The 15,959-nt window shown below is 35.9% G+C and overlaps 1 protein-coding gene across 7 annotated transcripts in view; it reads left to right on the plus strand.

Moving 5' to 3' along the window:
• The window catches only part of GOLGA4 (golgin A4), a 69,921-nt gene that overhangs the window by 41,361 nt on the left and 12,601 nt on the right, over positions 1–15,959 (plus strand). For 6 of the 7 annotated variants that reach the window (XM_052796592.1, XM_052796602.1, XM_052796575.1 and 3 more), the window contains 7 exons: positions 487–4,778; positions 5,543–5,664; positions 6,703–6,833; positions 10,950–11,063; positions 14,543–14,563; positions 14,755–14,823; positions 15,461–15,536. In XM_052796592.1, the coding sequence (XP_052652552.1) occupies positions 487–4,778; positions 5,543–5,664; positions 6,703–6,833; positions 10,950–11,063; positions 14,543–14,563; positions 14,755–14,823; positions 15,461–15,536 (4,825 nt within the window). Of the gene's footprint in view, positions 1–486; positions 4,779–5,542; positions 5,665–6,702; positions 6,834–10,949; positions 11,064–12,325; positions 12,426–14,542; positions 14,564–14,754; positions 14,824–15,460; positions 15,537–15,959 lie in introns of those variants that run through there. The other variant, XM_052796612.1, reaches the window with a different exon arrangement.

Genomic DNA, 15,959 nt, shown 5'->3' on the forward strand with positions numbered 1-15,959 from the left:
CCCAAATATTAGTTTGGAAGTTTTGCCTATAGAAGCATTTTAACTTTACAGCAGCATTTCCATGAGTGGTGGAATAAAGATAAATCAGTAAATATGTACAGAGCTCCGTAATACTTGTGTAGACTCCTGATATCTTTCATCCTATGTATTGGTGCTTTAGGTTAATAAGAAAATGCGAACATGTCTCTCATAAATATAATGTGAATTATTTTATTTGAATTAGATACAATAAAAACTTGGAAAGAATTTAACTATTTTCACTGGAGTGAAATAGAAAAATTTTGTTAAATAACTAACTCACCATAATGGAAGCAAAGTTGAGGACAAACTAGATGAACAAAAGGCTATATAAAAAGTTGATAATAACTAAAAATAAGGGAATAAGTGATTTGTAGTTATGTGAACCTGGTGAGATTTTTTTAGAATTTAATCAACTTGTTAACTTTTGAATATTCATATTCTTTATAAAACTGTATTCTCTAACAGAGGATTCTTGAACTGGAAAGCTCTCTTGCAAAGTATTCGCAAGATGACAGAAAGCAATCAGAGGAATTAAGTATTCTGATGGAGTCTGAAAAAAAGCAGCACGATAAGGAAATCAATGATATAGTTGAAAAACACAAGAAAGAATTGGAGAACATGAAACAGCAGCAGGAAAAGCTTTGGACAGAAAAACTTCAAATCTTAAAGCAACAACAAGAAACTGAAATGGAAAAAATGAGAGAGAAACAAGAACAAGAGATAGATACAATTTTGAAAGAGAAAGAAACAGTTTTCCGTGCACACATAGAAGAGATGAATGAAAAAACATTAGAAAAACTTGATGTGAAACAAACAGAATTAGAAGCACTGTCTTCTGAGCTATCAGAAGCACTAAAAATACGTCATGATTTAGAACAAGAGCTCTCAGAATTGAGTAGTAAAGTGTGTGAAACAAAGCAAGAATTGGAAGGAAAGTTGGAAGAAGAGAGGAAACGGCACAACGAAGAGGTTGAAATGATATTAAAACAGCACGAAATGTCCATTCAAGGTGTTGAGAAGGTACTCAAAGAGGAACTCAACAAACTCAAGCAATCATTGGAGGAGAAAGACAGACATATGGAGGAACTAAAAGCACATGAACAGAAACTAAAGGAGTCTGCAGAAAGATCTGAAGCTGAACTTGTCCAAGTGTCTGCAAAGCTAGAGGAGCTTTCAGAGTCTCATCAGAGTACTTCTAATGAGCAGGCAAAGATTTATGAAGAGGAATCAGCAAAGCTGCAGCAAAAGCTGACAGATCTTGAAGGTGAAAAATTGCAACTTGGTGAGCAGCTCCAAAGAACTGAATCCCAGCTGAATGAAGTCAAGAATGAGTTAGAGGTGTACATCTTTCAGGTACGTGACCTGAAGCAGCATTTGCAAGAGCAAAGCAATGAAAATACACAAAAAGTAACCTCTCTAACACAACAATATGAATGTCAACTGAAGGATCTACAAAGAGAGGCTGATGAGACAAAGAGAAGTCTAACTGAGAAGGAAAATGAAATTGAACACATGAAGGTACAGAACAAGCAAGTGGAAGAGCTTAAACAGAAACTGTTAGCTGCGGAGGAGAGAATTAGTGCTTTACAAGGAGAATATGAAAGTAAACTGAAACGTCAGGAGAACAAAATGGAGAAAATTAAACAGAAGTCAAAAGATGTGCAGGAAACTTTCAAAAAGAAACTTGCTGAGCAGGAAGCTAAACTAAAAAAAGAGCTTGAAAACAAGCAGTTGGAGTTCAGTCAGAAAGAGAGCGAATTCAGTGCTAAAATGTTGGAAATGGCACATGCCAGCTCAGCTGGAATCAATGATGCTGTGTCAAAACTGGAATCCAATCAGAAAGAGCAACTAGAGAGTCTTGCTGAGGCTCATAGGAAGGAGCTGGAAGAAACTACCCAGAGCTGGGAAAAGAAACTCAACCAGCAGGTTGAAGAGCTCCAGGAAAAACATGAAATGGAACTGCAAGTGAAAGAGCAGGAAGTTGGAGACCTGAAACAGGAACTTGCCACCTTCAGTGCTGAGAAGGAAGGCTCCAGAACGGAAATAGCCCGACTGAAGGAAGAACAGGTGAAAAGGGAGGAGTCCCTGAAGGAACTGCAAGAACAACTAAGGCAGTCAGTGGCTAAGGTGAACGCTTTGTCAGACAGGGAGAGTGACCTGAAAACACAGTTGAAAAAATTGGAAAGTGATCTTAATCAGTCCCTGAAAGAGCAGTCAGGACTTCAGGAACAGCTCAGTAAACAGAAAGCAGTTGAAGAAAAGGACAAAGCCAAAATTACTGAGCTAGCTGATACACTGAAAACACTTGAAGAGAAGCTCCAAACTGTGCAGTCTTCTCAGTATAAAGATCATGAAAATTATGAGAAAAAAATGGAGGCAATTCAGCTAAAAGAAACTGAGTTTAAAAGGCAGTCAGGAGAACTTGCAGCCCAGTTAGATGCTTACTGGAAGAATGCTGAAGCTTTACTGCAAACAAAAAGCAATGAATTAATTGAAAAATGCAATGAAAAAATTGACATAGTAACATGCAAAATTGCAGATTGCGAGCGCCGAACTGCAAAAGTTAAAGAAGCAGTATTAATTAAGACGAGTAAGATTCCTGAACTAGAAGCTCAGCTTAGAGAAGTAACAGAGCATCATTCTGCTGCAAGTACTTCTTTGCAAAAGTCAATGCAACAGCTGCAAGAGAAGGACAATTTAATTATGTCCATGAGAGCTGACATTGAAGGACTTGTAACAGAAAAGGAACAATTGCAGAAAGAGGGAGGGCATCAGCAGCAAGCAGCATCAGAAAAAGAAACGTGCATAACACAGCTGAGGAAAGAGTTATCTGAAAATATCAATGCTGTCACCTCAATGAGGGAAGAACTCCAGGAAAAAGAATCTGAGATCTCTGTTCTCAACAAAACAGTTAATGACCTTAATGTTAGACTTGGAAGCACAATAAGTTTAACGGAGAAGGAAGCAGCCATGTCTCTGTTAAGCAAGCAACATCAGGAGGATCGGTTGCAGTTGTTAAACCAGGTACAGGAGTTATTGTCCAGAGTTGAGATGCTGAGTCAAGAAAAAGCGTCAGCTCTTGAGCAGGTAGATCATTGCACGGCCAAGCTGTCAGAGTGGAAGACGAAAGCACAAACCAGGTTTACACAAAATCATGATACTATTAAAGATTTGCAGAGCAAACTTGAATTAAGCAATACTGAAGCCAATCAAAAAGATGAAGAGCTAAATAAACTGAAGGAGCAGCTGGCTAAACAAAGCAAGAGTCTTGATAGCTTAAAAAGTGAATTAGAACAAAAGCTAAACAGGAGGGAAAAGGAAGAAAATGAGGTAATGGCAAAGTTAAAAAACCAGGCAGCAAGAATTGCTGAACTAGAAGAACACATTGCTCAGAAAACTTCAGAAAATGATTCCTTGATGGAGGAACTTAAAAAGTATAATGAACAAAAAGAGACAGAGCAAAAAGAGATAGCTTGGCAACTCCAGCAGGCAGAAAAGGTGGCTTTTGAAAAGGACAATAGATTTAAGGAGGCTGAAGAAAAAGTGCTTAATCTTGAAAAGCAAATAGGTTCACTGAAAGCTGAATTTGAAGCAAGGGAGAGGGAATTTGATCAAATGAAGTCAGCGGTACTTAAAAGCAAAGAGGAAGACCTGAAAGAATTAGAAGAGAGACTGAATGCAGAGAACAGCACTAAGCTGGCAGATCTGAAAAAGAAGGCAGAGCAAAAAATTGGTTCTATTAAAAAGCAATTGATGTCTCAGATGGAAGAAAAGGAGCAGCAATGTAAGCAAGATAGAGAAAATCAGTTAAGAGACTTGGAACAAAAAGTGCAGGAGAGAGAGGCCAAAATTGAGTCCTTAGAAGAAAAAATAAAGTCAACAAGAGATTCCACAGAATTGGAGAAAGAAATGCTGCAAAAAGTAGAGAGTGTAAAAGCTGCTGTAGAACAAGAAAAAAATAAAATGCTTGAGAGTGTCCAACAGACATATGAAGAGAAAATGCACATGTTACAGAAGGGCTTGACCGAAAAAGATGAATTGTTGCAAAAGTATGAAAAGGAACAACGAGAGAGTAATGACTTTCATCTAGAACTGCAAAAGAAACAGGACGAACTCCTTAAAAAGCTAGAATGTGTTGAGAAGAGCCATCAGGAGGAGCAGAGTAGGACTGAAAGCCTCAGGAAGGAACTTGAGGAGCAAACCAAAAAATACTTATTGTTAGTGGATGAGCATGCTCATTGTGGTGGTGATTTAGCAAGCAGTAGGGAAGAATTAAAAGCTAAAGAACAAAAACATCTTGATATGGAGAATGTAATTGGAGATTTCCAGAAAAAATTGCAGGAAGAGGAGGTAGTCAGTCAGTCTTTAGAACAGAAGATAAAAGAGTTGGAAAATAATATAGTGAAGGAAAATGAAGTACATAAGATTGAGATGGAAGATACGAGTTTGAGATATGAAGAAAAGCTTAAAAGTTTACAGCAACAGTTGGATGAAAGAAATGAAAGCCTGAAAGCTTTTGAGGAAAATGCTGAAGAAAAAGCTAAATCTGGTTTGGAGCTGCAGAAGTTACTAGGTGATATGCAGAACCAGCAGAAGGACTTGCAGACTAAACTGGAAGAGACTGAAAGGGAGAAACAGAAACTACGCAAAGAAGTGAATAATCTTCAAAAAGACTTACGTACTCTGCGAAAAGAACATCAGCAGGAGCTTGACATAGTAAAGAAGGAGTCCTTAGAAGAAATGGAGCAGAAGATCAGGTAAATTCTTTGTTCCTGGTCTTGTTACCATTTCTTTGCTTTATCTTTAACCACTAAAACCTCAAGAATACTTTTTGAAAGCTCAGTTTGTAACAATGAAATATTGACTGGTATTTTTCTGCCATTTTTCTAAATAGACTAGAGGAACAGCAAGAAAAGAACTACTTGAAAGTAGCACTTCATGAACACATAAAACACTATTTGAGTCATCAGTTTAAAAAGTGGTTTGTCTTTTGGCAAACTAATACCACTTTTGATTTGTTTTAGTGATGGTCATTTTCAGCATTGCCAGAATATAAAATATAGTTCTATTTTCCTCAAACAGGAAATAAAGTTTTAATAAACTTAGTATTGAAAGCTTCATGTTCAGATGATTTGAAGAATTGTTCATATGTACTACACAAAAATGTGGTATACTGCTTAGCACTCCAATCGTTTCTCAAGCAAGGAATTCCCTAAAAATTCTGCTTTTATGCAGCACATTCTTTACTTCCAGTTCTTCATCTTCCTCAGCAAAAGCTCCATATCTTCTGGAAAGGTTCAGTTCTGGCTTGTTTTTTAAATGAAACACTACGCCTTTCAGATGAATTCAGTAGGAGGGGAACAAAAAGCCTCCCTGAATCCCATAGAACTCGTAGAATACAAACCCATCCCATTCTAAAATAGTTTTGGGGAAATTATGCGATCTCCTACCTTGCTAAACTGTTCTCACACTCTCTTTAAACATTTTATTTCCTCACTGTATTTTTTTTTTTTTTGTGCAGATGTGAACAAGAAGACATAGAGTTAAAGCACAACTCCACCTTAAAGCGGTTAATGAGAGAGTTCAATACTCAGCTGGCTCAAAAAGAAAGAGAATTGGAAACAGCAGTAAAAGAGACTATCAGTAAGTGAAATACTAATATAGCTGTGATCAGTAACATAGCCAGAAAACTGAATTTTCAGATGCTCTGAGGAAGGGATTTTACCTGGGACTCTGATAAAGACAACATGTGTTTTATGACTGCCTAGGGAACTCAGGGAAAGAACTTCTGCTCAGGAAGTAACATATAAATGTTAATTGTAGCACAATTAGGAAAACGCATATGTAGCTGTTCTTCCTTATGCTGCAGGATGGATCTTTGATCTAGCACTCTGTTTGCGTCTGTCATGGCAAGAGTTACCCATGATAGCTGTAGGTACCTATCTTTTTATCACATGTACAAAAGAAAAAAAAGGAGAGTAAGTTTTCAGAGGTGAAAGCACATTGGTAAGTTTTCATTGTAATACTACTTTGGCTTCAGCAGTACAAAACCTTTAACACTCCATCGTTGAATATATGGCACTGAAGGGTGCTTTTTACAGAAACTTGGATCCATCTGGGAATCAGAATTGCATTTTCTTAGCTGTGTCTTGCAGACTTCATTCACTGTAACCACTAACAGGTGCCAACTGGATATGATGTCTGATTGCTATACCGTGTGGTTATAACTACAGTACAACATATTTCAGCTTCTCTTCTCTGTCCATCTTTTGCCACCACAGTGTAAGTTGGAGGTTAGAGAAGTGAGCATAAAGTATCTTTTGACTCCACAGTTACTGGAAGTACCTCTACAAGTGAGGAATTTCTGAAGATCTCCAGATGTTTCAATTGCTTTTCTAGATAGAGTAGGAGGTAGAATTAGTTGATAAATATTGGTTGTGATCTTAACTTTTAGAGAAAAGTTCCAGCATCAGGTAGAAAAAATTACTCTGGATACCGAACTGCAGACAGCAAACTTCATACATACTAGTGTCAAGTGACGTAATTATCACTGACAGTGTGGAAAAATGAGTTTTCTTGACAAGTTTTCCTTATAGGTACCTTCCACAGTTGACTTTAAGCTTTTTTTTAATACTGTTTTGACATAATTTAACAAAATAAATATGCTTTTTTTTTTAATAGGTAAAGCTCAGGAGGTGGAAACTGAATTGATAGAAAATCATCACATAGAGACAACACAGTTGCATAAAAAAATTGCTGAAAAAGATGATGATCTAAAAAGAACTGTGAAAAAATACGAAGAAATCCTTGAGGTATCTTTCTGAAAAGTGATATGAGTATATACATCTCAAAATAACTCTTCCCCTCTTTTCGTTGCACAACTAGACAGGAAAAACTATAACTCTTTCTAGTAAAGATCTTACTGCTTGAATTATACTTGATGTTGTGGTGACCTAGCTTGCAATTAAAGTGTTTGCTTCTGTATTTTATGAACATGAAAGAACAGAAAAAATTAAGTCCCAGCTCTGCTAATTAAAAAAAAATCATAAGGTTAGGTCCTTATGTCCTTGAGCAGTTTGTGTTCTAGATTGAAATGAGGAAAGTGAGTGACTTAAGTTTTGCTAGAGTTGTGGTGGTGGTGATGTGCTGTTTCTTTTAAGGATTTAAATACAGTGTTTATGAGTCAGCCTCACTCTCTAGCTCCTTTCTCTGATGCTCTGTCCAGATTGGCACCATAGCCCTTAAAGTCAGGTTCTGTTCTATGCAGGGCGCAGTCTGTTTGCATAGTTTTTCTGCTAGTAAAGCTTTCATTTTTACTTGTAAATGAACAGGTTGTCTGCATGATATTTGCAGATAGACATAGTTTTGGTCCAGTAACGTTTCAACCAGAAGTTAGTAGCCAACTTCAGTCTAAAGATACTTTACCTTCCCTGGATGCCTCCTGTCTTAGCAAAGTAAATTGTCCCAGCCCCACATGTATGGCAACAAAAGATTAAATGGTTTTCAGTGCTAGACTGTACATCATATTGGGATGCAGGCTTTAATTTTGCTAATCTTAGTCCTGTTTGCATAAATAATTTAATAAAAAAGAATGTCCCTTGAATAGAGCCAGTAGTAATAACCGTAAGTGAACTTCTGTTTATGCTCAGTTATCAGCCCAAAGAGCTATGTACTGAGCATGACTGAGTGTTTAATACTACAGATTTCAGTCTTGTAGGCAGGTTGGTGTGTTCCGCTCTGATTTTTGAGCTTCTGGCAAGTTGGATGGAGATGGCAGGGTTTTAAATTTAGACTCCCCTTCTTTTGTTTCCTAATTTAGAAAAATTGCATGATACAAAACAATAGAGATTTTTTTTTTTTTTTGTACCACAGGTCTAAATTCTACATTTCTGGAGGATTTATATTTCTCTTACCTGAATGTGCAGTGTGTTGCCATTTAGGTCCTTACTTTACAGGCCCAAATAGGTCTGTGATTTGAAGTCATGCAGATGTAATTCCTCTCTGTTTTCTGTATGTATGTCAGAAACATGCATGCTGTATTCAATGTATCATATTGAAGGTTTAGGCTAATTTGACTTCTGTGCAATTGGAGGACATGAACACTGTTGTTATTTTTTTCATCTCATTGATGATGGTAATGACAGTTGCCTGGAACTGCAATAAGCTGTAGTTTTTTAAATTTCAGAGTACATGTTTCTTTTTTAGGTAATGGTATATGTGTGAGTGTTTTGTTTCTATTATTTTAGGGAAGGAAAAAAAAAGTTTAGAGAACTTGTTACCTTTTTTCCTGAAAAAGTACTGCAAGCATCTCAAAAGTTAAGAAATATTTATATTAAATTATGTATGTCATATTCATTGAGATTTCTGGTAGAAATAGGAACATATGCATTAGTAGATGTATAGGTTTTCTCAGTTTAGCCTAATGTTACCAGTTATTACTCCACTTACACCTGACTTGGCTCATGATAGGGTTGAGAAATTTCACACCAAAACATTTATGCAGAGAGGTTTGTCTCTGTCATAAATGGTAAGAAGAGGAAGCAAAAATAATGCCAATTGCAAGAATGAATTTTGCTCATAAAACTTTGTAGCTCTTCGTTGCATTGTAAACATGGTTAATGATGCTAAAAATTAGTCTAACTTGATTTGAGTATATATCCTTAAAGACGAGCAGGAATCATTCAGTCTGTTAAACTTAATATGATTTATTTGTGAAGTGCTTCCCTCGTAATTCTCTTGCTTTATCTGGTGTCTTCTTATCTTTCATAAAAACTTTTGTCACATAAGTTTTCATGAAAGTCTCCCTAATTAAAGGATCTGTAAATCAGCATAGCCTGTAGTTTGAGGCCTAAGTATTTTTCTTCTTCAACTAAAGTATATAATTAGAGAAAAATTGAATATTGTGCTCCAGATAGCTTATTTTAAGCCTATCTATGAGCTAAAAATAAAATATCTAACTTCAGGTGTGTATTCTTTCATTTTTCGTAATGCTTCCCATGTGAATACAGGATAGGCCTTGTAGTTAAGATTGGGAAATTATGACTTTATTGAAGTCTTAGTATATAACTGTAATTAAATCCAAAGAGCATGCAGTTTATTTTCCAAGTATGCCAGATGCTGCTTAGAATGATAAGTTCTTATTATAAATACAGATTCTAGAGCATGTTGGAACCCCATGTGATCTCTAATTATTTCAAATTTTAAATTATAATCTCTATTCAGGGGTTTAGAAAAATAATGGCTCACAGGTATGTCCCTTTTATAGAAGTGTCACTCATCATTTTGAGTTGAGTTTCTTTATTGCATTTCAGCTACCTTCCATGACTAAGAATGATGTGCATGCAATTTTGATTTATTTTGGTGAACAGTAGTCTAGAAATTGTAAGATTCTATGATTCTTGATGTAAAAAACCCTCAAAACCCAGCAAAAAAACCACAAAGCAACACCCCCCCCCCCCCCCGAAAAAAACCACAACCCAAACCAAAAACAAACAAGGGAAAATAGAAGCAAGTGAATATGCCAGGTGTTGAGGCTTTTTAACTAGAGAAGTATAACCAGCTATTAAGAAATCTTAGAAAAGGTTAATTATTGATATATTTTTGAGGGCATAGAAAAATCAGGTGAATTAATAAAAAATAACACTCTTTGGAGGTCATGATGTTTGAGCAAGGTTTTTATTGAAGATGGATATTCTTAAAACATCTAGGCTGTAAAACTTGCTTGGATACTGTGACTTCCCATTCACTAGCTTTGGGGGGGGGCTTTGCTTTGTTTCTTTTTGGTGGTGGTTTTTGGGCCGAGGGGCTGCGTGGGGAGGGTGTTTTATTCTTAAGTAGGGTGCAAGGAACGCATTAAAAAGTGGCCTTACAAGGAAATAATTTTTTTTTTTTTTTTTAAACTTATGGCATACCCTAAATCTATTAAGCCTGAACCAGCTCTTTAGTTCTTCTCTTACTTTTCCAGTGAATATTCTGTATCAGTATAGTTTATACTCCTGAGATTTTGAATGGAACAAAATTCTGATCAGCAGTTCTGTTCTTGATGACAGTTGATTAATTGTACTAATCTGATCTGAAGTACTACTGCATAGCAGAGCGGGCAGCTTACTGCCCTGAGTGGTTAGCATGAGTGAAACTGGAGTTTTAGTTTAGTTCAGCAGTGGAGACATGCACTTTGAATCTGAGTGCTGTTTTATAAGCTCCCTAACATGTTATCTCTCAAAAAGGCCAGAGGGGACACAATTTTTAAAAATACTTATTTTTGTGAAGTGCCATATAAGTGGATTAACTTGCTAGGATTTAGGTCATAATGTTTTTCTCCTATAAATGTACTCTTCACAGTGATAGAACATACAGGAAAAGTTCATTTCCTCCCTACCATTCTTGCCACTGCTTCTTTCCTCCACACTGCACAATGCCCTCCAAACTCTTGTGAACGGGAAGTCGTTGTTTCTGAAAATATGCTTAAAGCTGCTTTACGAACATCTTTGTAAGAGTGAGTGAGGAAAGGATTTAAGTCCTTGTCGCTTCCAGAGTATAAGAAGTAACTCTGTATCATGTGTCCCTTCCATGAAGGTCATATAAGCAAGCACGATCTCTCTAGTAATACACTTACTGGATTATACCTCAGTGCTGTTTTAGTGCCCAATAGAAATAGCTCTTCTTCTGGTAATTTTTAAAATCTAACTGTAATCCTAACTATGTAGTCTTAGTTGTCGAAGGCCTGCAAAATCTTGTTAAGCTCCTGTGTTTGTTTCTTGTTCTTTTCTGTAGTCCTGTAGTGTAACTGGCCTTTTTACTGAATTTCAAGCATATTCTTTTCTGTGTATAGCATAACTCTTTTGTTGATTGCTTTGTCCACTGTAGTTGAGGTTTTGAGTGGTTTGATGATTAATTGTATAAGTGATTTTTTTCCTTGTATTTTGAAGGCTCGTGAAGAAGAGATGACAGCAAAAGTTCATGAGTTGCAGGCACAGCTAGAAGGCTTGCAAAAGGAATACAAACAAAGGATGGCAGAAGAGGAACGTTGGAACAGTGAAAAAGTGAGCTGGCACTAACATTTATTTTTATATCTTTAGGTGTGAAATGCTTAGTCTTTGTAAAATTCTGTAGTTTGCTCTTAATTGGATTTTATCTATATATCTGGTCTTCATTTTCCCATACAGTTTCTATTCTTTTAGATGTTAACTTCTTCAAAAGTGAACCTCTTTAGAATCTGCAGTATTTGATGGTATGTTTTTTTAATGGCATGTTAAAAAGCCCAGTTGTGTTGTGATTATTAAGGTGGGGTTTTTTGTCCTCTGTGTTTATGTTGATTTTACTGGAAGCCCTTTAGAAGGAAAGGAAATCACATCGGGTCATTTTTAGTGTGGGTGGGGTTTTTTTTGTTTTTTTCTTTTTTAAATCCAAATTCCAAAGGGCTCTGGAATAGTGCCTTGAATATATAAATTATGGACAGAGGGGTCTTCACTGAAAGAAGACTGAGTGCATGCTTTTGTCTTTCTGAGACCACATTGTAGTTTGAGGAATTATTTGATGAAAATGTTACTAGTTACTATTACACTGAGAAGAGGAAAAGTGTATGACGTGTTGAGTCATTGATGAGAATTCATATTAATCTTATTTTTAAATTTTTCATTTTGACAACAGGCAGCAATGGGCATACTAAATATATTTGATGCCACAAACTTACAGTATAAATTACCTCACTGTCCTAATGTTTGTCCCTTCTGCCTTGCACTTGCTTACAACACCCTTTATATTATTTTTATTAACTATTCCATGACATGAGTGTTGTTTTCATCACAGGAAAAGCAGAAGTATTTGTATCAGACTGCCTTGCATTCTTAATCAACCCTTGTCCACCCACAGATGATAATCTTACTTAATCTTGTTATCTGGAGGAAGATTCTTTAAAAGACTCGTAAACCTTAAAACATGGTTCTGAAAAGCATGAGGAGTACTTGATCTCCAGGACTTCTTCGTTAACTGTTTCACTACTTACTTTGGTATAGAAGCCTGCTATAAATACAGGCAGTCGTTTAGCATCATATTATACATGCATCTTCAGGATTACATATTCACTGATAGCACACGAAAGTCATATCAAATCTATATACCAGCAATGGTATTTTATGTATTTCTCAATTCTTCCCAGAAATGCATCACGCAGATTTGCGATGGTAGCATAGAGCTGTAAAATACTTGAATGTTGCAAATACTACATCTTCATGTAAAGATGAATCTGCTTACAATAAACAAAATAAACAGCTAATTTTACCTGTCTTTGGAATCTTGTCCACAGTTCTCCACTCCTTGGAGTTTCCATGGCAGACTTTGGAGAAACTCAAAGGAGTTGTTCCATCTGTGGTGGATATAAACCAGTTGAGAGAACTCCATTGCTGGTAAATAGCTTTGTTTTAAAGGATAAATGGTGTCTCATTTGGAGGGGAGGAAAACCAGGTTGTATGTTAGTGCATGTACTTAAGTACAGTTAAAGCATTCAGGTTCAAAGTGCTTGCAGAATAAGAATGGGATTTTTTTGGTTGAGTGTAAGGCAGTTAAATATCCATGATTTCACTGGCATACAGGCATCAAGCTTTCTTGAGTAATTTTGAGAATTCCAACTAAAATCAAATTTAGCAAATTGTTCACAAGCTTTCTTTTGCATAGCTCTGATTTAACTGAATATGAATTTCATACTTCATACTATTTGCAATTGTGACTTCATCTCAAAACAATATAACTATTCTAATAGTCAGATTATGCTATTGAATGTGCAGATAGCTCCTGGTACATCTTCTGGTCCAGTCGAAGCTCAAATATTTAGAGTGCTGTAAGTGGGCTTCCAGTTCTTTGTTTTATCAGTATTTCAGGATTGGATTCTCTCTTTGACACAGTCTGTTCTGGGGTCAGGAGGTAGTTTTCTTTTTTCCTCCTTAGAAAATAAGAGTAGTTGTTCTTAATTCTTACCCATCTTAATTTGTCCATTGCCTGTGCTTGATATGTCTGTAGGAAAGTAATTTTGCTGTTACCTGGTATGATAGCATATATTTGCAAATGATACAATAGCATATATGTGCAACGTTGCAGAGCTAGGTGAGAAAATTGGACAGGGCCTGTGGACCTTGTCCACGTACCTGAGCAGAAGTGTACAAATCCACATCTGGATTTTACATGTGCATTCAAATGAATTATGTCATCTTCTATTTGCCGTGGCATCTTTTGTCTCACCTTATTTCTTTTTTTATTTTGTTGCTTTGTAACATCTTTCTCTTATGTTTTGGGTTTTTTCTTGGGTTTTTTGGGGGTTTTTTTGTTTTTTTTTTTCCTTCAGCACTAGTAGTAAAACAGCTCAGAAGTCTTCCATTGACTGGAAGCAAGTTTTTGTGGGCAATTGATATATATGTTGTCTAAAGTTGGAGTCTCCCAAGCCACAGTTTGTCTTATAAAACCTCCTGTGCTGCATGTTGTCAGCCTAGGCCAAACATCACATGTAACACTTAGACATAAAGCATAACTATACATTTGAACAATATTCATCAGACTGATAAACAGTTAGCACATACTGGCATCCTTAAGTGTTAGTGTTGGGATGTCAAAATACCAGAAACTGTCTCTCTTCATGAGAAAATAAATGTCTGGTCAGATGATTGAGCTCTTCAGAAGCAAGAATTGCACTTAGAGGTTTGAGATCCATAGAGGAATGATTTTCCACTATATTCTGTTTGCAGAGTGTAGGAAAATCTACAGGTTTTCTGAACCTACAGAGATGGGGAATAGCTTTCCTTTTCAACACAATTCCGAAGAGGCTCAGGAAGAAACAAGTACTATGTGCCACTTCTGTGTTAAGGTTTAGGTTACCTTAAAAAAAAAAAAAAAAAAAAAGAAATTTCACACGCAGGTTATTTGGTGCTAAAACGATCGTACAACCTTGAGTTATACCTGTGACTACTAAAGCATTATTTTCCTTAGGGTTGGAACATTGAAAGATAGAAATTTCAGCATAGAATTGTTTCTGTACTTCATAAACATTGCTCTCTTTGCAAGATGTAGAGCTCATAAAGCTCCTAAGCTGAAGCTGTTTTCAGATAAATGTTCACATTTCCAAATGCAACTTGGAGAATTAAGGAAAAAGATACAATATTGTGAATAGTATTAATAGTAGTTAGGGTTTTCTGGCATGTGCTTCATACTCATTCAATTATCATTCATCTCCAGTAGGCATTTTGTAAAGATTTGGCAATACTAGGTTCTTGAAGTAGTATTTGTGATAATTGTCTTACAGAATTAAAGGAGAGAATTTAAATATAAGCTTTATGTACTGTCAATACAAATAAGTTAAACTCTATTTATGGGACTACTTATCTTTATAAGTATATGTGTGATTTGGTCATTCCAATGTTTATCATCCTCAGTTAACACACTGTATCAGAACTTTTTTTTTAGCCATGTACAGTGCTTGATATGCTCAGTATTTTTCATGCATTTTAATGTAAAATTTTTGTTGTTGTTGTTCTAGGTCACAATAACAGAACTTCAGGTAAGTCTTAAAGTTTATTGATTTTTGCTCTCTAGATAATTCTGTTTCACAGCAGTTTGAAAGCAGAAATACTGCTTATAAGTTTGTGTGTGTGTGTGTGTGTTAAAAGGAGAAAGAAGTTTATTGAAAAGGTACCTATGATATATCTTCAGCAGTTTCTTGATGATTTCCATATGTGGGTGTTCTTTCAGGCACAGCTTGCACAGAAGACAACACTAGTCAATGATTCAAAGCTGAAAGAGCAGGAGTTCAAAGAGCAGGTAAGGGTGCTGTTTGAGCAAGTAAAAAGTGTTCTTGTTTGATACTTTGTGTTTGCAGTATTAAAAAGTTTATTCTTTTCAAGTGGTAATGTAGCACATCTCCACACAGGTACTATGGAAATAATATGCATGTAAAATAGTTTTGACTCATACTTGCTCTCAGAAGATCTGTGCACTTTTCAAAGTACTCCTCTATCCCCTGAGAATGAAAATACCACATGCTTGTGATACAGGATAGGAGAACATTTGCACAGTGAAAAACAGAACAATGCATGTCATGAAATTACAGATCTTTTCTAAACTAAAACTGTTTTGATGTTAAGTACAATTTTTGTCATATTTTCTTTTTATGTATGCTTATGTGTATAAAAAACGTGTGTATATGTATTTATATACATATATATGCGTAACATTTGCTATAGATATTCTTATGTGTATATACACACATACACACATTTCTTCAAGTAGCTTAGGAACAGGTTTTTTTATAACACAGTTTTTAATGTTTTCCTTCCTTAAAAAGCAAATGTATTTTGCTTTCACAGAAGGAGGTGATGTCTAGCTTAAAACTGTTTCAATTAAGCTTATTTTAACTACTTGTGAACACCATTTGTCTTTTTGACTGCTTTCTATTTAGATTCACGTACTGGAAGATAGGCTGAAAAACTATGAGAAGAATATGTACGTCACATCAGTTGGAACACCGTACAGAGGTAAGTACGCAGTTTCCATCACTAAGAAGTTTTTCATTTGTTTGAAAGATATGCTTTGGTTTAGACAATTTGTTAAAATGTTAGTCTCTAACACCTGTATAATGTTTTTATGACATCTTATCCTTGTTTTGTCTGTTACAATAGAGCTGGTGTGTGATTTCAGATGAGCAAATCACACAGCATTTTGTTTGATGTTTGTTTTATGTCATACAGTTAAATGAGCTCTGTATCAGAGTTCTTAAGCTTTCTGTATCCCCAGGGGGAGTGGTATAGGCAGTGGCACTCAAAAGTGGGTGGGGAGGAATTAACCATTTGTCTTGGCTAATTAAATACACATTTTATGACTCTTTAAAATTCTTAGCAATACAAATACTAGTTTTTACGGATCTTTCTTGTGTTACATGTCTGGGCATTAGTAAATTC

This window comes from Harpia harpyja, chromosome 1, assembly GCF_026419915.1.
Source record: "Harpia harpyja isolate bHarHar1 chromosome 1, bHarHar1 primary haplotype, whole genome shotgun sequence".
Taxonomy (NCBI): Eukaryota; Metazoa; Chordata; class Aves; order Accipitriformes; family Accipitridae; genus Harpia; species Harpia harpyja.